The sequence below is a fragment of the Erinaceus europaeus genome, chromosome 14, assembly GCF_950295315.1.
Source record: "Erinaceus europaeus chromosome 14, mEriEur2.1, whole genome shotgun sequence".
Classification (NCBI taxonomy): Eukaryota; Metazoa; Chordata; class Mammalia; order Eulipotyphla; family Erinaceidae; genus Erinaceus; species Erinaceus europaeus.
Window position 1 is genome coordinate 80,772,972 of NC_080175.1, and position 26,780 is coordinate 80,799,751.

General features: G+C 39.2%; 2 protein-coding genes across 8 annotated transcripts in view; one reads left to right on the plus strand and one right to left on the minus strand.

The window, feature by feature from the left end:
* The window catches only part of RIOX2 (ribosomal oxygenase 2), a 365,565-nt gene extending 355,244 nt beyond the window's left edge, over positions 1-10,321 (plus strand). For 3 of the 5 annotated variants that reach the window (XM_060172100.1, XM_060172101.1, XM_007529811.3), the window contains 6 exons: positions 1,856-1,958; positions 2,576-2,744; positions 3,742-3,830; positions 4,303-4,389; positions 4,554-4,729; positions 8,739-10,321. In XM_060172100.1, the coding sequence (XP_060028083.1) occupies positions 1,856-1,958; positions 2,576-2,744; positions 3,742-3,830; positions 4,303-4,389; positions 4,554-4,712 (607 nt within the window). In that variant the 3' untranslated portion in view covers positions 4,713-4,729; positions 8,739-10,321. The remainder of the gene's footprint in view (positions 1-1,855; positions 1,959-2,575; positions 2,745-3,741; positions 3,831-4,302; positions 4,390-4,553; positions 4,730-8,738) is intronic. The other 2 variants (XM_007529812.3, XM_060172102.1) reach the window with 2 other exon arrangements.
* CRYBG3 (crystallin beta-gamma domain containing 3) overlaps positions 2,786-26,780 on the minus strand; it is a 108,843-nt gene continuing 84,848 nt past the window's right edge. For 2 of the 3 annotated variants that reach the window (XM_060172092.1, XM_007529827.3), the window contains 6 exons: positions 26,142-26,268; positions 18,837-18,976; positions 13,978-14,101; positions 7,811-7,969; positions 7,003-7,162; positions 4,900-5,940 (listed from right to left, as the gene is read on the minus strand). In XM_060172092.1, coding sequence (XP_060028075.1) covers positions 5,852-5,940; positions 7,003-7,162; positions 7,811-7,969; positions 13,978-14,101; positions 18,837-18,976; positions 26,142-26,268 — 799 coding nt within the window. In that variant the 3' untranslated portion in view covers positions 4,900-5,851. Of the gene's footprint in view, positions 3,540-4,899; positions 5,941-7,002; positions 7,163-7,810; positions 7,970-13,977; positions 14,102-18,836; positions 18,977-26,141; positions 26,269-26,780 lie in introns of those variants that run through there. The other variant, XM_060172093.1, reaches the window with a different exon arrangement.

Genomic DNA, 26,780 nt, shown 5'->3' on the forward strand with positions numbered 1-26,780 from the left:
CAGATTTATTTGGCTGTTGGAACTAAGTGACCCTCTCAAGAACCACTATTTCCAGATTTGAAGTCATTCCAAAGTCCATTTTGATTTGTAGCATGGCACAGGGCTCCCTTTAGCTGGGATTGATTTCCTTCCTGACCCATCGCCATGACTCCCACCTACGATCCTGCACAGGCAGAGTTTACTTGCTGTTGCTGAAGGATCTGAATGTGTCCTTCAGGTTGAAGTTCAGTCAGAGGTGTGAGGCTGGGTACATTACTGAGTTGCAAAATGACCAGGCTGCAGTATCTTAGGGAAAGTGTTTCTCGTGTGACTTTTGCTGTCCTCTACCACTCTTCCAGAAGGGAAGCATAAAAGTTGTAATTCTGCTCACTGAGTCAGAAGCAAAAGCCATACCATGAGTTTCCATTTTGCACATAGCTGGTAGTTTGACAGCTGCTGCAGACATTTTAAACAGTTGAAAAATGTTGATGAGAGCAGTCCCACAGCGTGTCTTTCTTCCATTGACACATTTAAAAGAGTGAGCCATTTCTTTTTTTAATATTTTTTAAAAATTTTCCCTTTTGTTGCCCGTTGTTGTCATTATTATTGTTGTCATAGTTGTTGGATAGGACAGAGAGAAATGGAGAGAGAAGGAGAAGACAGAGAGGGGGAGAGAAAGACAGACACCTGCAAACCTGCTTCACCGCCTGTGAAGCGATTCCCCTGCAGGTGGGGAGCCGGGAGCTCGAACTGGGATCCTTAAACTGGTCCCTGCGCTTTGCGCCATGTCCACTTAATCCGCTGTGCTACCTCCTGACCCCAAGTGAGCCATTTCTAAATGCCATATCTCTAATGCCGTAGAGGAAGCAGAGGTCACTTGAATACTGATACTCATCCCTAGATGATATTTTCGTTCATTGGGTTTTACCTTCTATCCCAGTTAGTAAAGCCATTGTTAAGAGTTCAACTCAGTTGCAAAACCAGTTGTTGTGAAATTGATGTTACACATTTTACTGAAAAATAGGACTCCTCCTTTTTTTGTAAGTGACAAAGGAAAATGTAATATTCACCCCAGTCCTCTAAATGTACTACTTTTGCATACAGGCTTTATTTAGGCCATCAGTGACTGACTTAGTTTCCTGCAGGGCTGGCTGGCATGCACATGACCCAGGTTTGAGCCTGGTCCCCACTGCCCTGGAGAAAGCTTACATGCTATGGCATCTTTCCCTCTCTCTGAAAGTTCTGAAGTCCCTGCAATGGGGGGAGCCCTATAGTTCCAACAAGTTTCCATCACCATTTTTTCTTTTTGCTGCCAGGGTTATTGCTGGGGCTTGGTGGCTGCACTATGAATCCGTTGCTCCTAGAGGCTATTTTTTCTCTTTTTGTTGCCCTTTTTGTTTATCATTGTTGTCATTGATGTTGGATAGGACAGAGAGAAATCAAGGGAGGATAGGAAGACAGAGAAGGGGAGAGAAAGATAGACACCTGCTTCACCACCTGTGAAGCAACCCCCCTGAAGGTGGGGAGCTGGAGCCGGAACCAGGATCCTTCCACTGGTCCTAGCGTTTTGCACCATGTGTGCTTAACCCCCTGTGCTACCGCCTGCCCCCGCCATCGACATTTGTTTTAAATGAAGACAGTAAAAAAAAAAATTGATTTTAAATTTCAGAGAAATCATGAATAAAGTGTATTTTCTACATGAATTTGGGGGGAGGGGAATTGAAGAAAAATGATCAGTGGTCTAGGCTTTTGTGCTAATGTCAAATTAACTGAACTCAAAATGCTTGGGCAGGGAACTGGAATGCAGTTGCAGTTTCTGTCCTTTATTTGGAATCATTGTTTTGTGTACTTTTTCCCTTCTTGGCGTATGTTCCAGTTCATGGGGAGATTTTCTTTTGGACACCATCCCGGGGCTTGTATTAGATACTGCAAAGGAAGACATGGCGTTTCGGGCTGGTATACCCCGGCAGCTGCTCCTGGTAAGGAGTTAAAGGCAGATGGGCAAGTGGAATGGTGGTTGCAGTAGGATCCTACCTCGTAGGGCCAAGGATACTGTTTTCTCCTGTGCTAGCTAGCAAAGCCAGCTGGGTTGCGGAATGAATGTACGTTATGTCCTGCAGCCCTCTCTCTGTATTCAGTGTTGGCAGTAGCAGGCATGGCGGGAATTTTGGTTGAATAATATAGTTGGAACTGCAGACTTGGCGCACAAGGTCACTAATTAGGAGAGACCCACCAGTACCCTGGCCTTGGTGGTTCCCTTGGCTTTCCTGTCGCAGTTTCCCTAGTAACACTGTTGGACTAACACTGGGAAGATGAGTCAGTTAGTGCTGAATTGTACAAAGGTTGCTTTCACAGTCACCTTAAAAGAAACTGACTTTTATTTCAAAAGGCAGAGCTGAGGCTGCTCTACTCACCCCCCTCCAATTCAGGCAGCAGTAGATGAATAGGAGGCAAGGAGATAATGGGGTATTATTCCTTCAGAACCCCATTCTTCTGTCCCAGGAGTAGCATAGACCTGTGTTTACACTGGGTGTTCATGCTTAGCCTACTCTGGATACTGAGGTCTAAGCCAGGACTGACTTAATGGTGTTTCTAGCAGGTAGAAACCACCTCTGTTGCAACAAGGTTAAGTGGCTTTCTGAGGACTCTTGCTGATAGGCTGGAGGGCACCAAAGAGCTGCTTTCAGCAGATATGAAGAAGGATTTCATTACGAACAGACTACCACCTTACTATGTGGGAGATGGAGCAGAACTTTCAATGCCAGGTAGGGCTTCCCTTTTTCTTACATGTGGCTAGGGGTTATGTGAGCCTTTTGGATAAGCATCTCTTTGAACAGATGGGAAATATGAATCACATCAAAATTAATGGGAACCTAGATCTTTTAGTTTAGTATGCTTGGACATCTGCCCCCAACCTTTGATTATTAACATAAAGTTGTGTATGGGTACTATGGTATTTATCATCTTTAGGAAATTTTAAGAATTCAAATAGAGAAATAGCCTTGTTGGAATTAACTCAGAAGGGTAAATAAAGTGTTGCCACCAGCAGGTAAAATCCATGAACATCCAAGCTTATCACCAGCCTTCCCCAAGCCCCAGTATGTGACAGGGTGATTCATATGATCTGAGCTTGAATTAGATGATTTTCATTGCCTGTTTGATGCTTTTGCTTGATATGATCCTACTTTTGTTTTGGTCTCAGAAACATAATCTTGTTTAGTGTATTCGTAACTCTTGAGTGCCAGCAGAACAGGCAATCCTTGAGAAGGGAAGAGGGTGGTAGAGAGACAGATACCTGCCACACTGCTTCACCACTTGGAAAGCTTTCCCCTTGCAGTTGGGGACCGGGTCCTTGTGCATTGTCATATGTGTGCTCAGCCCCACATTTTTTTTTTTTTTATCTTATGTCATTCCTTCAGACTTTTCATGTAAAATTAGTCTTGTTTTAATGGCTGCTTTTTAACTAAATTAAATCCAGTTTCAAAGAGTTTTCTCTCTAGTCTTGCAAAGTTAGGACTTGCTGGGTGGTACAGTCTGAACTCAGGTGGACCTTTCAGCATCTATATAAGGAAGCAGAAACGTCTTCTGTTAAAAAGTAGCAGCTCTTTTCTAGTTAGATGATTCTTAAGAGGTTGCATCGTCACTATTCATATTGAGATAAGCAAATGTTAAGTTGGAGAGGGTGTCTCACATTGGGCTCTGCCTGGAAGCAGTTAGTAGATGCATTTCTGTAATGGTGGCCTTTATTTCTTGGGTTTCTAGGTAAAGAGTCACCGAAGTTGGACAGTATAGTGAGACTGCAGTTTAAAGACTACGTCGTTATTACTGTGGGGCCAGATCAGGATCGGTCCGTGAGTAGCCAGCCACATGTTCTGTCTCTTCTCAAGTATTGGAGCTTAACTCTATGGCTTTAGATCAGATAATGCCCTAAACCGACCATTTCAGTTCAAATTTCCCTTGTCCTCACCTTGTGTTTTGTCTACTCAGCTTTTAGGAGTAAGAAGCACAGGTGCCTTCTGTCTCATCAAGTTACGTAGAGTGAGAAAATATGTATCAGGGCATGGGTGCATAGCATAATGGTTATGCAAAGACTCTCATGCCTGAGTCTCCAAGACCCCCCCCCACCCCCATAAGCTAGAATTGATCAGTGATCTGGTTAAAAAAGAAAATATATTGATAAATAGTTGCTTTTTCATTGTACTTAAGCTTATTTACTGCCTACAATAAAATCTATATATGTATATATATAAACCTTTGCCAGTAGGATTTACAGTACTAGTAAATTTCTCCTAAGCACCAAGCCTTTTAATATTTTTCTTAAAGGATGAAGCTCAAGAAAAGATGATTTATGTTTATCATTCCTTAAAGAATAGGAGAGAGACTCACATGATGGGAAATGAAGACACAGAGGTAATAACCCAAGATGAATATCTGGGAATCTGGGAAAGTTTAATTTAAAAATACACTAGCCGGGGCCTACACTCTTGTTCTAATGTATTTCAATGATTTATATATGAAAATGCCACTCTAATTAACAAAGCTACTATTTGATTAAATAATTTATCCATTTTCAGTCACATGGACTTCGCTTTCCTTTATCACACATGGATGCCCTGAAACAGATTTGGAACAGTTCAGCCATTTCTGTCAAGGACTTGAAACTTAATACAAATGAGGAAAAAGAAAGGCTGGTGTTGTCCCTGTGGACAGAATGCTTAATCCAAGTAGTCTAGTACTTTCGCACAATCAGGCAAGTCTCTTATTTATTATGTAAGATGAAAAGCAACCATTTACATGCTGGGGAGGCCCTGTTGCATTGAATGAAGAAAGGGTTATCATATACAGCCGCGGAAGAACAAAGTCTTTCCTGTGAACACTGGCAGTTACCTACTAAGAAGCCCCCATAAAGTGATTAGAGCACAGTTTTTGACAAATTTATTTAATCCAGTGTGGTAGAAAAGGCACAACTTCAATAGTGTATTATTAATTTAATTAAAAGTTATCTTTGGGAGAAACAATTTGTTTAAAGAGCCTCAGTGAAAAAAAATTTAACATTAAACATTTAACATGAAAAAATTTCAACCTGAAATTTTTTTTACAATGAATATATATACCTCTGTATACACAAGCCCTCCCAATTAAAATAGTTACCCCTATAAAATAATACTGGCACTCACATCCATGGGCATAAGGAAATTTTACAGATGCTGTTAGAAAGGTGACAAGAGCACCAGAGATTAAACCCACCCCCCAATAATATTTACATTTTAAAGACCAAGTCTATAAAAATACTCAAAATTGTGGGTCTTCGAGTTTAAACAATTCACTGTTATTTTACATTCTAAAGTGCATATAGGCCGATAGTTTCATATAGATCGATAGACAACTTTTCTATGTAAAAATAGAACAAATGTTTTTTACTTGGATACTGAGTCCATGATATACCACTTAATTTTACTTAGTAAATAAAGGCATTTATGGGTGTGAAAAGAAACTATTCAGTCGTTTCTAGTGCAAGAAAGGTTATCTGTTTGAAGGCATACACAGAAAATGACTTTGTTTTTCCCCCCTGCCTTGCCCTTCTTATATACACAGCTACTGGGAAATTAATACAGGATAGTATGTCCTATGATGGCTATCAGGAACAGGATTCCTGACTGGTGTAGAGAAAGCTTTTTTTTTTTTATCAACACAAGAGATGAAGCAGGAATAGAACCTTCCCCCAAAATCATAATCCAGTCTTCATGGGAGCACTGAATTGGCAAGAATATGCTGAGCTTGGGGGAAAAAGTGCATTCTGTTCAGTAATGAAGGATCACGTTTCTTTACCAAGGTTTCTGTTTTTGGTCTTTCTAGGATGTTACAGATTCTCTCACAAAATTTCAATGTCCCATTTCTGTGTGTCTTCTCCTTCTAGTGGCTGATTTACAATTACATGAGTTTTATCGTAATAATTTCCTCCTAAAACAGAAATTCCAAAAGGAATAATTACTTAACACTTGGCAATTATGACAAACTTTTATGCATTCCATTGTTTGAGTAGATTAATATTTCACTTATAGAGTGGTCTGAAATGGGGAACTGGGTTTAAGTTGGCTTAGTTATTATTCATCTCAAATTGAACCTTACTAAGAGGTAAGACTGCACAAGTAGTACAGCCTGAGAAAGCAATTCGCAAGAATAAAGCTCATAGTTGCGGTGAATGTGTCATTAGTTTCTACATCAGCAGTGGTGATGAATAGCATAGTTAAGTCAACAGCCATGAACAATGTTGTCACTGGCTTTGCTTATTGCAAAAACAAGGTTAAATGATATCAGGACTTTCAAGAAGTATAGAAATTCATGGCAAAAAGATATTTATTTTCCTTTTTTAAATATTTATTTTATTTATTTATTCCCTTTTGTTGCCCTTGTTGTTTTATTATTGTAGTTATTATTGTTGTTGGATAGGACAGAGAGAAATGGAGAGAGGAGGGGAAGACAGAGAGGAGGAGAGAAAGATAGACACCTGCAGACCTGCTTCACCGCCTGTGAAGCGACTCCCCTGCAGGTGGGGAGCCGGCGGATGGAACCGGGATCCTTATGCCTTGCACCACCTGCGCTTAACCTGCTGCGCTACAGCCCGACTCCCTATTTTCCTTTTTTGTTGCCCTTGTGTGGTTATTATTGTTGCTAGATAGTGGAGAGAAAGAAAGACGCTTGTTTCACGGCTTGTGAAGCGACCCTCCCTGCAGGTGGGGAGCCGGGATCCTTAAGGCTGGTACTCAGGTTTTGCGCTTAACCCGCTGCACTACAGCCCAACCCCAAAAAGATATTTACTTTCCTGTGGATGCTACTTCAGATGTTACCCCCAGATTTACTGTTCAGTCCATCTCGGTAATTGCCAAGCTGTCATACCTCATCATCTTTTCATTAGGTAAGGTGACTTAATAGTTACCCTTTTACTCAAAAGAAGGAATGGGAGGTATGGAATTAAAAAAAAAAATCCAAGGGCACAAAAAGTTAGGTTTATCACACTCTCACCTTTAACATCAAGGACAAGTTGATCACTGAGATAAGAGCTGATGGTTCCATTTCTATTCAGTTTCCACTTCTGCCTGAATTGGCCATGCTCAGTCCACAGGGCCACTTTGGCGCCAGGTGTGTCTCTACCACCTATCACATCGAGACACGTGTCGCTGGCCTAAAGGTTAAGAAATAATTTAGCAGTATTATGTTGGCAAAAATTGAATTACAACACTTTCCGTTCATGACTACCTGTCAGGTGATGTTCAGTAAAGGGCTGCAACAGTGGGATTAAAAGCATTGTTGGCTTACTTGTATTACATGAAGCTTGGCTTCTTTATAAAAAAGGATGATGTGGTTGACAACCAGGAAATAACTTCTGAATAGTGAATGTCTTTAAACTGGTATTCTATTCCTCACACAGAGGGCGGGAAAATGGACCTACATTTTAATTTCAAAGCCTTCTCTAGTGAGTTTCTACTGTACTGCTCACTGTTTATCTGAAAGTGAGATGGTTCTAACATGTTCAGAATCACAGAAACACATGGTCTAATTTGAATCCACTGACCACCCCTGGCTTTAAACAATCATTTTGGCATCTTCACACTATGTGAAAATCTAACTGCTTCAAGTGACTCTTTTAGATCAACAAAAATTTCTCAGTCCATTTCTGTTAAATACTTTGGTAATACACGAATCAGTATTAAAGTCAAGCACTAAACTGTTTGTAGGAAGTTGTATTATCAGTTCAGTTGGAGAGATTTCTGCTTTCCAAAAATAAATAAAAAGACTAGAAATCAGAGTGCTGTATGAGAGGGGCTATTACCTTGGATTTAAAGAGTCCTCGACAATAGTACCAGATCTGAGTGTTCTTTCCATTGTGCGGAGAAATGCCTACAGATGTTGCCCTCATGTCAGCTACATTTCCAGTGACTGTCAGATATCCATCCTGGGCTCGGTTCTTTATTCTAATGTACACTGCAGGCTATGACAAGGAGAAAAACATTTAGAAAAATCTCTTGGGAGGCCAGGCAGTAACTCAGCAGGTTACTGTGCACACTGTGCGAGGCTAAGGATCCCAGTTCAAGCCCCCCACTTGCAGGGGGGTCGCCTCACGGGTAGTGAAGCAGGTCTGCAGGTGTCTTTCTCAACCCCTTTTTTTATTTCCTTCTGCCCTGGGCAACAACATGGGAAAAATGTCCTCCAGGGGCAGTGAATTTATAGTGCAGGCACTGAACCCCAGCAGTAATCCTGGAGGCAAAAAACAAAAACAAAAACAAAAACTTTTGTCTGGACTTAACTCTTCCAAAAGAAAGCATGGAAGGAATAAAGTTGATTCAGTTTTACCTACTTTTAGCAATTATTTTTCTTTACAGAGAAAAGAAGCCACAGTTTAGGCCACACTCAAACTGAGGTTATGTACATGGCCAAGCAGCACCCTCTACAAGTGAACTCTCACCAGCCCACAAAATGCCATTTTTTAAAACTGACAGTTCCTTAGACTGTCACAGTAAACCACAATGCTTAAACTGCATAAATTCTAGTGTTAATGTACTTTCCTGACAGGGCAAAATGTAACAGTTTCACCAGAACTCCACTGGAAAAGAGGTATTAAAAGAAACTTTAAGTTTCATTAACTAGTATATCCTAGCTTTTTCCAAAATGGAGACCCCAAATCTTATCTGCTGTATTCTTACCTTTAGGTTCCTGATTATTAAATAATTTGTTCTGCTTTTTATCTTAATGCTTTTCAGACACCAACCTGACTTCACTGGGCAGATGACCTTACCAATGTGTCCTGGAACCCCACCTCTTCAGAGTCCTGCCCCACTAGAGAAAGAAAGAAACAGGCTGGGAGTACGGATTGACCTGCCAACACCCATGTCCAGTGGAGAAGCAGTTACAGAAGACAGAACTCCCACTGTCTGCACCCACAAAATGACTGTGGGTCCATGCACCCAGAGGGATAAAGAATAGGAAAACTTCCAATGAAGGGGATGGGACACGGAGCTCTGGTGGTGGGAACTGTACCCCTCTTTACCCTACAGTCTTGTGGATCATAAATAAATAGCACTGCATTGAGTTATGTGTAGATGCCAAATGGGAAATTATGAGAAACACAGGTGCCATAGTGCTGTAGGAGCAATGGTAACTTTTTAATTTACATTTATTCCTTGCTGATCTTTATACTTCAAAAGAAGAGACCAAGCATGTTTAACCACTTATATAGGTAATAAAAGATTGGGTAACAATTTAATCCCTGGGCCTGGAATGTATATAGGAAGTTTTAGAACAGTAAATCCAAGATTTGCCTATGAGGGTATTTACTGGAAGTTAGTATATGTCTAGCCGTATATACTAAATGCTTTCTGGGCCACTGTATTTGTCGGAATTAATAGCCAGGAGAACTCCAGCACATGTGTGGAAAAGCCAGGTCTTTTCTGCACCCAAAGTTCTCCTTAACAGGATGTTATGTAGCCTGTGCTGACATTCACTAGAGACTTATTTCTTGAGGTGAAATAACAAACACTCTTTTGGGCACCAGGCAGTACCACACCTATTACCATGTGTAAGGACCTAAGTTCGAGCTCCTGCTTTCTCCCTTTTTATCTTATCAAATAAGAAAGGGAAAAATGGCCACCAGAAGAGGTGAATTTGTAGTGGTGGCCCTAGTTGATAACCCTGGTGGCAGTAACAACAACAAAAACAGTTTTTTTTAACCCTTCAAATACAAGATTATCCAACACCCACTACCCTTTGGTGTGGGCAACCCTATTGGAGCCTTCCTAAATAATAAATTGTTCATTTACTAAAGAACACTCAGAAATTTTAAGTGTTAGATAAGACCACTAATGAACCTTTTACTAGCTAAACTTATAATCAATTTGAGGCCAGCTGAACTTACCAAATAGACTAATAAGCAAATAGAAAAATGTGCTTTTATCTTATTCAAGTAAGGGGGGAGAGACCTGGTTAAATGTTTCAAACACCTCACCAATGTGCCTTGGAGCTCCGCTTCCCCAGAGCCCTTCCCCACTAGGGAAAGAGAGAGGCAGACTGGGAGTATGGATCGACCTGTCAACGCCCATGTTCAGTGGGGAAGCAATTACAGAAGCCAGACCTTCCACCTTCTGCATCCCACAATGACCTTGGGTCCATACTCCCAGACAGTTAAAGAATAGGAAAGCTATCAGGGGAGGGGATGGGATATGGAGTTCTGGTGGTGGGAACTGTGTGAAGTTGTACCCCTCTTATCCTATGGTTTTGTCAATGTTTCCTTTTTATAAGTAAAAAGTTAAAAAAATGTTTCAAACAATAGTATAAATACTGGAATTCAGCCTACTTTTCCACTGCATTTTTTTTTTTTTTTTTTAATGAATTCAGTGTGTATCCATTACAGACTTCATTCTTTGTCACATTAACAGGGATGACCTTCTGGTCCATACAAGGAGAGCATTCCAGTTTATGTTGGGATCAAAAATATAATTTTGAAAAATATAATTTTGAATTTTGAATTACCAATTAATTACCTTTACTATTATACCTTGTAGTTCGACTCCTCTGTAATTAAAAATACTGAAATGCACTGTAAGTACTTTAGTGACTTTCTAATTTCCAGACTCAAAGAGGATCACATTTTAAGTAATCCTGATTTCTAATGGATATTAACTAAAGGAATACTGATTGCACTACAAAAAAGTGAAATACAGACCATGATACCATGTTAAAAACCCCAAATTCTTTTACTAGGTTTAAAACTGGTCTAAATAAACAATAGGGAGAACTATCAAAACAAGTTGAAATGTTTAACCAGAAGACAACACAAATAGTTCCTAGTGAAGAGCAGATATACTGCCAAAAAAAAAAAAAAAAGAAAACCTTTGTGCAAAGTCAGAGCCTATTGTTCTAGCTAGCCTTTATTTCAAAATAGTGACAAAACAGGGACATCAAGAAACCACCTTTCAAAAATGAGGAAAATGTCATTTGTCTTCTAATCTTCTCCACAACATAGAATTAATAGGTAGAGTAGGCAGGAGCTAAACGGAATTCCCACTTCTACCTTGTTTCTCTCCTGGGTTTTCAGGTAGATCCATTATCCCCTGTGGTAGGAGTGAGGAATAAGCAAGCTCTGGCCATCACAAAAGCCTGCACTACACACTGCTAAGAAAATCCAATCCTGTTCAGTATTCCTCAGAACAACACCTATAGTTCTCATAAAGGATACTCAATAATAAACTTTCAAAGGATTACCAGGTATTATGCCAAGCTATTGCCTATAGTAGCTTATTTAATCTTCAACTGAAACTGAGAGGTAAGCAATGTGATCAGGATTTCATCGGCGAACAATCTGGCAAGCGGAGAGAAGAAGTGACTCACCCAAAGTCACACTGCTTGTTAACAGCAGACCTGATTGAACCAACAGAACCAGAGAGGTGAAAGAGACAGAAGTGGGTAGCAAGATCAGTTGAGGTCTAGAAGACAGCTCATCTTGTTAAGCACCTACTTTGTCATATGTGAAGACCTAGGCTCAAGCCACATGAGAGCACGTACATAGCACCAGGAGGAAGAAGCCCCATGAACAGTGACTGGTGTCTCTGTGCTTCTAACCAAAATTGAAAGGAAAAAAGTCTTTTGGGAGCAGTGCAGGCATGAGGCCTCACCAGCGACAAGACCAATCATGCCAGTTTTATAGTAGTTGCCATTTACCTAATACTTAATATGTCCAAACTTATAGTTTACTTGCTTTGTCATGGACATGACCCAGGTTTGAGACTCAGCCCACACCCTACTGCAGGAAGCTTTGGTACTGTGGTGACTTTCTGTCTCTATCTGAACATGTCATCCTTGGCGCAGTGAAGGCCCAGTGACCACAAATGTCAGAACTGAACAGCAGAGCCTCAGCACTAACAGGTACTGATAAAAGTATTGTAACTACTAATACATTTATATGCTACTGCATTCAGCTCAAGATCTGAAATACATGGTAGCATTTTATCAATGTTGGCTTTATTTTGAAGGTAGGAAGGATGTAGTTTCTCAGACATACAGATTTTAGAGCATAATAAATTTGGATTCAAATTCTTTTGAAAAGACACTTGGGTAACTTACTAATTTTCATTACTTCTCTGAACTCAGAATGTCTACCATCAATGATTGTTGGAATCAAGTGAGAAAAATGTATTTATGAAGGAATTAGACAGAAATGTCAAAGGCATATCCATTGACCCCCTTCACTCTCACCAGCCCTTCCTTCTCTGAATGGGAACTGCCTGTGACTTTTTGTTAATTACACACTGATTTAAAATTTTATGCTACTGCTTTGAGTTAAGATGTGTTTTATGCAACAAAAGCAAATGGTAGTAAGGCAGAAACCATGCTTGTTGCTTACAATGTCCAAATCCTGGCATAATACGAAACAGTTATTAATCTATTTATATATCATTTCTTCATTAAACAAAGTCCCCAAGCTCTGAAAATGTGCTGACATCATAACTGGAACTAGGTGGAGCAGTAAGCAAAATATACCCTGCTGTTCTTATGCTTCAGAGTCCAATGCTTTATCCACGGCACCACCTCCAGGACCACAATACCCTGCCGTTCTTAAAGGCTTTATGCTTATGTGAGAAAGTGTCCAGTCCAACTGTAACTGTGACTATAAACTGCATGCTGTGTCTCACAGAAAAGAGAATCAAGTCTTGTAGGATTTAATTTCAATGAGAGTGGGGGGGGGGGAAGGGACCTTTTTATAAAATTTTAAATATTTACGTATTTCCCTTTTGTTGCCCTTGTTGATTTTCATGGTTGTTGTAGTTGTTGTTATTGATGTTGTTATAGTTAGATAGGACAGAGAGAAATGGAGAGAGATGGGGAAGCCAGAGAGGGTGAGAGAAAGATAGACACCTGCAGACCTGTTTCACGGCTTGTGAAGGGACCCCCCCCCCCCCCCCCCGCGCTTGCAGGTGGGGAGCCGGGGGCTTGAACCGGGATCCTTACACTGGTCCTTGGCTTTGCGCCACATGTGCTTAACCCACAGTGCTACCACCTGACTCCTGGGAAGGGACCTTTTAAGATACATAAATTGAATTTTAGAAAAGTAAGAACTAGTCAGTCAAAACAAACAAACAAAAAAACCTAGTCTGGCAAAGAACGAAGGAGGGGCCTTTTAAAGGCAAGGTGGAGTGTGCATTAAGAGCTTGAGTAGGGAAACTGCACGTGGGTACCTGTGATGTAGCCGTGTGAGTGAGGGGAAAACCAGTGAGAGGCACCGGGGGAGCCAGAGCACATAAGCCACGCCGAGGCTTTTAGATTGTTCAGTGGGGGAGCTTGTCACCAGAAGACTGGCAAGCAGTAGGTGTGCAATTAATACAACTAATTAAACGGCCAGGATTCATCCCGAGTATTACATATGTATGTGGCAAACACATGCTTAGAAAGTTAAACTAGTACAGTCTCAAAGATCATGCTTGCTCCATTGCTTGATACAGAGCTTATACTAACCTACTTTTCCCCATAAAAAGTAACAAGGCCAGTAAGACTTTGAGCTCACAACTAAAAAAGCCAATGGTGACTTTAGATACACTTGTATCAGCTGGCTATAGTCTCTTAAGATTCCCATTCAAATCCAACTTCCCTGTGACCTGAATGACAAACTAAATTAAATGGTCACTATTTTATCAATGGTCAGTGTTTCAGATGCTGGGTTTTTTTTAGTACCTGTATTAGAAAATCAAGGTATGGGAGTTGGGCGGTAGAGCAGCGGGTTAAGCGCACGTGGTGCAAAGCGCAAGGACCAGCATTAAGGATCCCAGTTAGAGCCCCTGGCTCCCCACCTGCAGGGGAGTCGCTTCACAGGTGGTGAAGCAGGTCTGCAGGTGTCTATCTTTCTCTCCTCTCTGTCCTATCCAATAACTACAATAAAGCAACAAGGGCAACAAAAGGGAATAAATCAAGAAAATCAAGCTATGTCAGATGCTGTGGTGCTTTTGTTCTTACCTGCTTCATGGGACGGAGGGAACCAATTGTTTTCCATCCACTGAATGCTGTCCAATTTGGGATCTCATTAGGCTTAAGTAGGATTTGTCTTCCCAAGAAATTGGATCCTTCATAAGCTATCCACCTGTATGACAGCAGGAAAGAAAAAAAAAAAAAAACTGAGGTATTTCAAAACAAAATGCCATCACATATCAAAAATTACTGGTGTTATACCATATAGCATTCATTCCTTAAAATTTTAGCATTTGAGATTTTTAAACAAAAGATGTCCCACCTGCAAGGTTAAAGCTTTGCAAGTGGTGAAGCAGTATTGCAAGTCTCTCTGTCTCTCTCACCCTCTCTTCCCCTTCTATCTTCCTCTCCCCTCTCAATTTCTGACTGTCTCTATCCAACAAATAATAATTTAAAAAAGACGTGTAATTTTATTTTTAAATAGAAGTAGGGATATGAGAAGTCCACTGAATTCATTTGGATTCCAGTTAAAATTCTGGTTTTGTTTCCAGGAGCATTTGAATTTCTTGCTTGAGTGTCTCTCTGACCCAGCAGTTCTTAAGCAGTATGTTGCTGAGTTTCCAAATTCTGTGACTTTTATTAATTTTCACTTTGCTGTTAAAGGTTAGCTTTATTCCACTGTGGTCTGAGAAGATACTTGGGATGATTTCAATGCTCTTGAATTTGTTGATACTGTCTTTGTGGCCTAACATGTGGTCTATCCTTGAGTATGTGTTGTGTGGATTTGAAAAGAAGGTGTATTCCAGTTTTTTGGGGTGAAGAACTCTGAAGATGTCCAGGTCTAGTCTGTCCATCTCTTCATTTAATTCTCTTATTTCTTTGTTGATTCTCTGCTTCGTTGATCTAAGTGTGAGAGTGGGGTGTTAAAATCTCCTACTATTATTGTCTTACTATTGATGTGTCTTTTTAATATTTATTTATTTCCTTTTTATTGCCCTTGTTTTAATTGTTGTTGTAGTTATTGTTGTGGATGTCATCATTGTTGGATAGGACAGAAAGGAATGGAGAGAGGAGGGGAAGACAGAGAGGGGGAGAGAAAGATAGACACCTGCAGACCTGCTTCACCGCCTGTGAAGTGACTCCCCTGCAGGTGGGGAGCCAGGGCTCGAACCGGGATCCTTGTGCTTTGTGCCACGTGCGCTTAACCTGCTGCACTACCTCCCAATTCCCTACTATTGATGTAATTTTGTAGTTCTTTCAGTAGGTGTTGGTTTTGTTACTTTCAAAACAAGGTTTCCTCCATCTCTAAAATTTTGTATTCTTTGATAATGCTAATAATCTCACTGTGTAGACCATATGTACCCACCCACAGCCCACCCCATCACCCAATTAGAAAACACTCCTTTACTCATCATCACATTCTTCTACACCTTTCCAGGCGTTGTGGTGATCTCTACAAACACTATCAGTACTTTTCTAACCAAGGCCACTGAAGACTACTTAAAATAATCCACAGCAATCCTATTTTACACTTTATGTCAAGACCTGGCAGGCCCCTTAAAAATCCTCAATTTCTTCAAGACTTTCAATTTAGACCAAGCTGAAGTAAATAAAATAGAATAGGGAACAAGATGGGTGACCCTTTGTTGTTAAAATTTCAAAATTTTAACAACAACCCTTCATTCCATCCTTTCTTACCTACAGAAATCTAATCAGATTGGTATAGTCACAATTTACCCACCTCACCATCCATGTAGATTCTTTAAATAGGGAGGGAAGTTTCCGTAAGAAACAAAGAGCCTAGGTAAGATTTTAATAAACTGTACCTACTCTGTATTCATCAAAATGCATTCCACTGGTGGAAATCCATGTGGTATGGTACATGACTCATTACCATCACAGATCAAAGACACTGGGTAACAAAGATTCAAAATAAACCTTGTCCCTAAGGGGAACTGGTTGTATATTAAGTTGTACTATTTGAGGCCTAGGAATCACTTTAGATAGCCTCAACTACTACTAACTCCACACAACTACTTTGTTAAGAACCTAGAACAATAGGGGTAGATGGACAATAAGAAAAAAAAAAAGGTGCATCCTTTCTACAAAAGAGAGACATGTAAAACGTTTTCAGAGATGAATAAAGACCAATTCCATGTAATAATATAAAGAAGAGAAACATTTTTAAAACTATAAAATTTCCAATCCTAGCAATGTAGAATTCAGTTAAGTGGTAGATAATAATTGCAATATAATATAGGGGATTATTATGCTTAGAGTAAATTAGTTTAATACAGTGAATGATTTTCAGAAGAAAATATAAACTGCTATATCTATGAATATTGCCAAAGTTACTTATGATAATAGCTGAATTTTTCTTTTTAAGTCCTTCTTTCTTCTTGCTGTAGGGACTTCGCTCATTATTCCAGAGGTTTTTTTTTTTTTCCTTTCAGCCCCAGAGAATCACCATTTCACCACTCACGAAGATTCCTCAGTGGACGATATTCATATGGTTTTGGTGGGGTATACCCAGGTCTTTGCATAATAAAGTGTGCATTCTACTGGGTGTGCTATCTCTTGGCCTTGTCTTAATTTTTCAAATAAATTGACATTCTTGATTTTCTCTTTCACTCTCTCCAGATATTTAAACAGGCAGAATTATTTGACACAACTTAAAAATTGTAAGTAAAAATAGTCACAGCCTAGGGGTAACATAGCAGATAAAGTGCTGGACTCTCAATGTGCTCTACTTATGAAGGAGAGTGTGAGGACCACAGCATCTCTCTGGCACATGTGATGATGTGGACTGAACCTCACATTTGAAAGTCCAATGCTTTACCCACCAGGAAAAACCTCATAGTATTCGGGAGGTGGCGCAGTGGATAGAGTGCTTGACTCTCAAGCGTGAGGTCCTGAGTTCAAGCCCCGGCAGCACATGTACCAGAGTGATGTCTGGTGCTTTCTCTCTCTCCTCCTATCTTTCTCATCAGTAAATAAATAAAATCTTAAACAAAAGAAGAAGAAATGTGCTGTGGTCTACCTCTCCCACCCCCCTGCCCTCTGAAATAAAATGCCATAAAAAAATAAATAAAAGGAGGGTCCTCTGGGGCTAGTGGAATCACATGTGCAAAGCCTAAGATAACCCCCTCACCACCACCACCAAATACATAGCTTTGGAAGAGCACATAAATCTATGTATTTTTTTTTGGGGGGGGGAGGGCTGAGACTTTTTTTAATGCCATTTTATTTTGGAGAGAGACGGGGAGGAGGGAGGGCGGGAAGGAGGGGAGAGACAGAGAGAGAGACAGAGAGAGACACTGAGACCACAGTACAATTCTATGGAGTTTATCCTAGTGCTGTACATGGTTTCACGTGGTTCTAGTGGCTCCAACCCATTTACTCTACTGGATGAGCTATCTCTCAGCCTGTGTTCCTTTAGTTGACTTTAGCAATAAACACCAATAGTCTCTCTCTCTCTCTCACACACACACACACACACACACACACTTTCCAGGAAGCATTGAAATTTCAATTTCAGGGTCCCTCGCTGCAAGTCACTGACCAACTGACAAACCATGTAAACTCGTATCTCATTATCCAGACATAATTTTTCATTTCTCTTTTTTTTTTTTTTTGTTGCCAGACTTTTTATTTATTTATTTGTTTGTTTGTGTTTGTTTTGAGATGGGAAGAGGTAGGCAGAAGGAGAGAGAACACAGCATCAAAGCTTCCCCTAGTGTGATGGAGACTGCTAGGCTCAGCTGAATTCGCACACAGGACAAAGCAGACACCTTCCCAAGTCAGCTACTTGCCAGTCCACTTTTTCCTTTTTCCTTTCTCTTTTTCAATTCTTACAGAAGCTTCCTTAAATTGTAAAACTGAGGAAGGCTTCCCTGATGATAGTGGAACTGAGAGTGAGCCAAGAAAACGTAATGGCACCTTCAGGGAGAATATTACAGACAGAATTGGACATGGGGGGCCTGGTGCAGTCAAGGAGTAGCAGGGAGGCAGTGAGCGGAGAACCGCATGTCAGAGAGGTGCGAGCTGAGCGCCTCGGATATGGTTACTGTGATATGAGAACGAAGACACATACTTCGCCACATTTCATACAGCATGAGAAAGGAAATGGACACATGTGGAGCCTGCTGTGTCACAGGGAACTTGAGAACCTCAAGGGCAGGCACAGAGATGGCTGTCACCACCAACTTTGGGGGACGGGAGGGTCCTGAATGCTGATGGTGTCTGCCGGATGACTTTACAGTAACTATCATTAATGAATCCGCCTTAGGGCACAGAGCTATCTTCCCAGTTAATAAGTATAGGAACATTGTAATCGTACAGTCTTGTAACTTACTATTAATCACAAATAAAAAAATGGAAAATGAAAAACTGTAAAACTGAAGGCCCCTGACAACATGAATAAACAGCAACACTGGTAGGCAGGCTCAATCAGTCAGGACACTCAGCATGACTCAAAAGGGTCTAGAAGAAACAAAATGCCAAATCATAACACAATGAAACATTAGTAGCTTTACGGTCACTCATCTTCAGCAGGCATTGGTCTTACACCATCAAACAGCCACTGATTTCATTCTGTTTCTCCTGAAAGGCAAGTGTGCGCAACTGGGAAATAGCACAGGGCCCACCTACTCTGACACGCCCTCTGAACACACAGCAGCCCTTCTCCCCCAAAGGGCTTTTCCCCTCAGAGACTGCACACAACTACACACTGGGCATGGTCTGTATCTTGACTGATTCAAGCATGAACTAATATCACACAGAGAAGGAGTAAGAACACAAATTGTCCCCCCCCCCAAAAAAAAAAAGAAAGTCATGGGAAACAAACAAATGTGTAACTCCACACAAAAACCATGGCTAAACCGAGTCATACTCTCTTTTGTACTTACAGTCCGCTTTTAACCCACACGGACTGGGTGTAGAAGTGCAGGTCCTTGTTCAGAACAGAATTCACAGCATCTTCTAGATGTAACTCTCTTCCTTCACAATGTTCCAGAGCAAAAAGACTGATGGATGGCTCTTCAAACACCTAACAGCACAAGAAAGAAGCAGCATCATCACGTGAGTTGCCAGTGATATTTCTGTCAGGACACAGCAGCCTGGAACACTTATGTTCTCAAATGTAGAGTTTACCGTGCTAACATCTACAAGTGCTATAGTAAAAACTGCTGTTGGGACTAAATTCTCTTAATAGACTTTTTTCTTTTTTTCTTTTTTGTAATTTAAAGTCAAAGTAAGCAGAACAAACAATCCTATTACTTTCACAATTAAAATGGATACTTGGTTCTAATAATATATTACTATCTGGCTGTATTGTGGTATTGACCACAGTTTGGTTCTGCCAAGGTGTTTAGCTAACAATAGAATAAATACAAAATGGAATGATAACCTTCTCCCAGATGGTCCACACTTAGAATATCAGATGTTATAGCTCTAGGCCTTAAAAGCATTCCTAGGAGGTAGAAAAAACATCTTAAATTTAGATAATTTTATTTTTGTTAAATTGACTTCAACTTATTGGCATTTTTTTATATTGATTTAATAATTATCGACAAGAACATAGGGTAAGAGGGACACAATTCCACACAATTCCCACCACCAGTGTTCTGTATCCCATCCTCTCCACTGAAAGTTTTCCTATTTTTTATCCCTCTGGGAGCATGGACCCAGGATCGTTATGGAATGCACAAGGTGGAAGGTCTGGCTTCTGTAAGTGCTTCTCTGCTAGACATAGGTGTTGGCAGATCAATCTACACTCCCAGTCTGTTTCTATCTTTCCCTAATGGGGTGGCACTCTGGAGAGGTAGGGTTCCAGGAAAACACTGGTGAGGTTGTCTACTTATTGGCATTTAAAAAAGACATATTTAAAGCAAACTGGAGTGTACAGGAGTAATATCTACATTAAAAGCAATTATGAGCTACATGTACACCTATGAGTATCGCAGCAAGATTCACAGTGGTCAAGATATGAAAACAATACAAATCTCCAATGATCTAATGGATATAACAAAGGAGTTGTACAGAACGGAATAGTTGCTATGAAAAGGAGGATATCCAGCCATTTGCAACAACATGGAGGATGTTGAGCCCATCATGTTAAGTCAGAAACATCAGAGGGAGACAAGTACTATATGATAATTTATTTAAATATGTGGAATCCAAAAATCATTAAGATGGTATTTGAGGGTGTAAAGTTATGAAGTGACTTAAAGATGTAATGCACAGTGCCAACTATTGTCTACAGTGACATAGTATGATAAATAATACTTTAATGCAACCATGCTATCATATATAAATGTACTACATACATTATACTCTAAATTTATTACAGTATGTCCAATATATCAAATAATCTTTAAAAAATAAGATAATAAGTCCTATTATTTACATAATCAATCCAATGACAAAAATGTTGTCTTCTTCTCCCCTCCTATCAGACAAGGATAGAATACTGTTCTTCGGAAGTTGGGCGGTAGCTCAGCAGGTTAAGCGCAGGTGGTGCCAAGCGCAAGGACTGGAGTAAGGATCCGGCTCCCCACCTGCAGGGGAGTCGCTTCACAGGCGGTGAAGCAGGTCTGCAGGTGTCTGTCTTTCTCTCCTCCTCTGTCTTTCCCTCCTCTCTCCATTTCTCTCTGTCCTATCCAACAACGATGACACCACCACCAACAATAATAACTACAACAATAAAACAACAAGGGCAACAAAAGGGAATAAATAAGTAAATATTAAAAAAAAAAAAGAATAGTGTTCTTTTTCATTCTAGGAGAGTTTTAGGGTGGAGGTTGCTAAGTCATCACAGAAAATATTCCTTGTAGTTGGGGACACTATTAACTAGTAACTAAATTAAGAGAATACACAGATATTCCAGAGGAGAAAAGAATATGCCTTGTGAATATCCACTCAGTAGAAGACTAGATTACTTTTAGCAAAAAAAAAAAAAAAAAAAAAAGAACAGGAATCAAGGAAGCTACATGGACATGGCATTGTGTTTGCTCACTTTCAAAGGATAAAGTGGACAGGTTAAAAGGGAGAAGGAAGACATTCTGTGCGAGATAAAGAAATGTATGAAACACGTAAAGGGAGCAGCAAACAGATTATTTAGCTAGAACAAAGCCCAGCCAGCAGCAGCATTCAGTACTGCCACTCTTTGTTACTGTACACTCAGTCGCCTACTTTTCAGGGTACTGACTAGGCAGAGACATTTACTGCCAATCAGGAGGCCTGAATGGCTTCTGACTGGAGACTAAGATGGGGCTGATATATCTGTAACTTGTTACAAGAGAAATAAATAAACAGCAAAACTGTCAAACAAAACTCACAGTTGGTCTACAGACAGAAAAATGAGTTATGAAAAAAATATTCTTTGTAGTATTGCTTGGGATAGCAAAAAATGAGGAATGGCACAAATGTCTATCAATAGGGATTGGTAGAATAAATTATTCTGAGCAACTGTGGAAAAAAAAAGATAAAGGAGGACTTAATGAAGGATTGCAAGATATCTCCTCTTAAACTAAGGGGAAAAAATAGGATGGTACAATCCTATGTTCCCATAAAGGACAAACTATGCATACATATATGTGTTCATACGCATATTTAAAGTTTTCTTAAATCTATTATTCTGATGCATTTTCCATAAGTGAAAGTGGGAAGAGATATAAACTTAACTGGAACCTCCTAAAGACATCAGCAACTGAAATTTTATTACAATTTGAGTTCTGCAAATGTCTTGGTCTTAGTCCACATTAGCATTGCCAAATATTTGGGGCCAAGCTTCTTATTAAGTCACTGGGCATTCTTACTAGGTCAACTCTAACATGCAAAAGGAGGATGCTGCTAAAAAAGGGAAAATGATACTTGCACAAGTGAACTTCTTAGTGAGACAAAAAAACAACAACAACAACAACAAACCAACATTCAAAGCTAGGGAGGCAGCCTGGCAGAAGAACATATAAGGCTCTGGGTTCAAATCCCAGCAAAGCATAAAAGGAAGTATAGTGACTAAAAAAAAAAAAAAAAAAAATTCCCATGCTCCTCACCTAGCCAATTAAAATGATGTTTTAAATGTCAATACTTGCAATAACTAGCAGATACCAAACTTTATATGTGCTGTGTCCCATATGTGTTATATGTGTCCAGTGATTTATTAAGCACTCTGTTGGAAGTATATTTATATCAACACATCTTTAATTGGATAAAATTTTAAAAACTAATTAGCTATTAACTTGTGTCTTTAAAAACTCTGCATACTTGTACTTTGGCACTATGTATTTCTTTGAGTTTCAAATCACTCTTTACATGGAAAAGGTCCAGTTGGTAGTACCTCAAAATTACATTTAATGGTTAGGTTTTTAACATAGCATAAACTGATTTACTATAAAACTATCTAGCAGTCAGCCACTGAGAACATATAGCCTGACAATATCTTCATCAAGTGAACCATGGATAAAAAAACAAACAAAAAAACTAAGAATGTTAAAGTGACAAATTGATGAAATGCAAAGAAATTAAGCATAACGTATACCTTTCACATTACTATCCAAGTGACCTATTTTGCTAGTCTCAGGATGACTTTTTAAAGGGGGGGACAGAGGGAGGGAGAGAGAGAAAGTGAGGGAGGGGTGAGGGAGGGAGAGGGAGAGGGAGAGGGAGAGGGAGAGGGAGAGAGAGAGAGAGAGAGAGAGAGAGAGAGGATGAGAACTACCAAAGCTTTCCAATGTGCTAGGTACTGGGCTAGAACTTGGGTAAAGCAGGTATACTATGCAGGTGAGCTATTTTATCAGCCTTATCTTCATTTTAAAAGTATATATAACAGCTGACACTATTAAGTATATATGGATTTAGCTCAAACGTTTAATAGTAACCAAACTCTCTGCACTTTATAAACACATTGCTTCCTTTTATATAACAGGATTTACAATCTTCTATTTATTGCTGTGCCCCTTATTCATTACACAGAATAAGTATCTGTCTTGCCAATTCTTATTCTACCTCTTAAGATCTTTTATGTCATCATGTCATAGCTTCATTTGAAGTTTTCCTGTAGCCTCTTGTCACGATGTGTAATTTGCTTAGCCTCCTAATAACTGCCAGGATTGAGCTACTTTAAAGGAGACCAAGCTTCTATGTCAACCACTTAAAAAAAAAAAAAAAAAAGCATGTGTGGACTTCTCCCATGGAAACACGGTAACAGTAAGCAACGCCACACACTACTAGTTCAACGCTCAAAACATTTTACTTAAGATTTCCCCTCCCACCTCCACTGTCTTACTACTTGGGGGGTTTTTATAGGAATATACAACTGGAAGTTAATAAACAACCTTATTCCCTAAGAGCATGTCAGTTTTAAGGCTAGATCTGTTCTTTCATTTTGAATGTGAAATACACCTAAGATGCTTAATTACAGAAGACTGGAGGCTATCAAAAATTTGAAAAATACCTCATCTGTTTTTGTTTGTTTGCTTTGGTTTTTTTTTTTTTTTTTTTTAAACCAGAGCAGTACTCAGCTCAGGCTTATAGTGGTGGCTGGAACTTTTGGTGCCTCAAGACATAATATGCTGCATACACTGTTGTGGTATCTCCTCAGGCTCCTAATAGTTTCATTACAAATGAGTGATTTTCCCAGAGTTACATTCATGAGAAGCAGAATTACAAACTATGCTGCCAGGTTCTTTTAATGTAAAATTCATTATAAGTATGTGTCTATGGACCTCTGGAAAATAACATATATTGGTACAAAGAGAAATAAGACAGGAACAAATATCTGAAGACCCCTCAATTTTACCATTAAGATGTTCTAAGGGATATTAGCCACGGTAAGCAATTGCATGACACCCGCCTAATTTTATACATATTTTATGCTCAATATAATGTTTCTGACAACTCAATTTCCTTTGTTACTCTAGAAAGGCAGAAAAATGACCAAGACATAGTTTTCAAGAATTCCAATTTCCTGTTTACATGTTGACCTCAAAACTGATGAATTTAGGGCTTTACCACCACCCGGGTGAAACAAGATTATCTTCAAGGAAATGCTACCCACTGAGGCATCTTCAGGGTCCACCTTCTTGTCTTTGCTGGGACTTAGTCTAAACTCACCTCATATTCCTTCTGTTTCAGTGCAAATCTACTATCTGAATATGTCTTCAAGAAGCACCAAGAAGACCAAATGCATTGTCATTACATAAACTGAATATATTGTTCAGTCAATTCTTAAGAGTAAAACAATTATGTAAGTTCTCAAGTTCTTCCCAAGGGGTAACTTCCTTACACCAATATCTGATGCCACAGGACCAAACCATGGGCATTACAATGCATATAAAAGCATTTCTTTCTCTTAAATTTCACTCTTAATTACTCATTTTTCATTTCATGGATATAAATGAATCATAACTTTTTTTTTTTCTGTTTTAAACCCTCCTCCCTCCACCTCAAAGAATTAGAAGTCCTGCAAAATAATGCTGGGGAGACAGCTAATGGTTCTGCAAAAGACTTTCATGCCTGAAGCTCCAAGGTTTTAAGTTTAATCCTCAGTACCACCATAAACCAGAGTGGAGCAGTGCTGTGGTCTTGCTGACTTTTTGTTTCTTGCACTAAAATAAAATAAAATAGTCCCGTAAAATCACTTTACAATGGGGTTTTCATCATTTTTTATGTTTCATTAAGAAAATTATGATTTACAAGAAAGTTGTTCACATGGGTACAATTTCTCATCCTTTTCGGACAGGTGTCTGCACACCATTGCCAACGAGAGCCTCCTCCACCATAGTGAATACTTTGTTTTTAAAGTTAATACCAAATTAGTATCTGCTGATTTGATCACTAAATATTGTTAAGAAATCCCTGCCCCTGAGCTACTCCGTAGGCGCCTTTTTCATCTTTATGAATACTTGGAGAAAATAACTATACCATATACATGTTTTCACCAGTTTATCTCCAACAGACAGGAGGTGAAGTAGCTACTTGGTTTCTCCAAGGTGGTGTCTACAGGACCCCAGAGAAAGACCAAGGACTCTTTCTTTCTATTTTTGTTTCTCAGTCAAGATTCTATTCTTAGCCTAATACCAAGTGTACTCTATCCAGGAATGTCTTGTGAAATAAGACTACCCTGCTTAGACTGGGATCAAAGAGTCTGAGCTTGGTCATAATCCCTGTAGTCAGTTTTGGCTGGAAGATCTGAGTTATTCTGACCACTCATCTCTGAGTACATCCCAGTTTTAACTAAACAAGCCTCAAGGGAAGCATTAAAATTAGATATCATGAAAACACTACAGATTCTTATTAGTTACTTTGCAGAGACCCTATGAAACCAGAATTGATGCCTCAGAGTAGGAGTCTAGTTTTTCTAACATTTAAAATTCTGAGTAAACTTGATGGAAAAGGAAAAAAACCACTTATGCTATAAATATAAATAGTTGTCTCCAAGTTGACCCAGATAATTCTGCACACAACAGACAAAAAAGCTGTAGTCTTTTTCAAAGTTAAAAGCTGAGCAGTAAATTGCCATATGATTTAGCTACATTTATAGTAATAATAATAATATGGTGAGATTATTATTTTAAGCACTATGCATGAAAGAAAGCCATTGGTTCATTCCCTGGAACTGTAAAAATAAATAAATAAATAAATAAATAAAAGCATCAAACTGGGATTTGAGTCCAGGCCTACATCAATCTTGTGAATGGCAATATTACAGTTCATAAGTAAATCATTTAACTTTTTATTCTCTCTGTATCATTTCTTCTAACTTTACATTACCTCCCATGACAACTACAGTGGATGAGAAAGTTTTATAAATATGTAGTTTTTATAAAAAATTAAAGATAGATTATATTAATGTAGACAAGGAAAATTTAAAGTTTTATAAATATTTATATATTTTGGTAGTTGGATGGTAGTGCAGCAGGTTAAGTGCACGTGGTGTGAAGTGCAAGGACTAGCCATAAGGATCCCAGTTCGAGCCCCCGGCTCCCCATCTGCAGGGGAGTCGCTTCACAAGCGGTGAATCAGGTCTGCAGGTATCTATCTTTCTCTCCCCGTCTTCCCTCCTCTCTCCATTTCTCTTTGTCCTATCCAACAATGATAACATCAATAATAACAATTAATAACTACAACAATAAAACAAGGGCAACAGAAGGGAATAAATAAATAAAAATTTAAAAAAATATATATATTTATATGGAGTAAAAAATACTTACATAGCCAATGGGCTTCAGGGACTTGACTCTAGATGTTGGGCAGCCACAGGAAGTGAGGTCAGCATAGAGGCCTTCTTCTAACACACACTGGTTATTATAAAAGTCCTCTTGGTAATAGAGGAGCCAGCTTAAAAAACAAGGTAAACAGATTCATCATCTTCCAGTCAGAACCAGGGTAGAAGTAGGGCATAACTAATAAATGTGTGTGTGTGTGTGTGTGTGTGTGTGTGTGTGTGTGTGTGTATATATATATATATATATATATATATATATATTAGATAGAAAGTTTACATGAGTAAAATGTATACCTGACAAAAAGCAAAATGTGACTGATTTGAATTAGGCTTCAGTGTCAGAAAAAAATAACAATATCCTCCTCTAGAAAAAACCCTTAATGCTTCCTTTAACTTAAAAATAAGAATACAGGCACCTTCTCTCCTAGCTTGTTCCTCCCTTCTGCTTTTTGCCAGGTGTACTTTCACTTTAATAAACATTTCTTGATCCCTTACAACAAAACGTAAATAAATCATACAAAATACTATGCCTTAGTGGAGAAGAAACTCAAAACCAAACATTAATAATGAAATTATTTTGGGACCTCGGTACATAAGTATTTCTAAGAAGTTGCAGATGATGTAT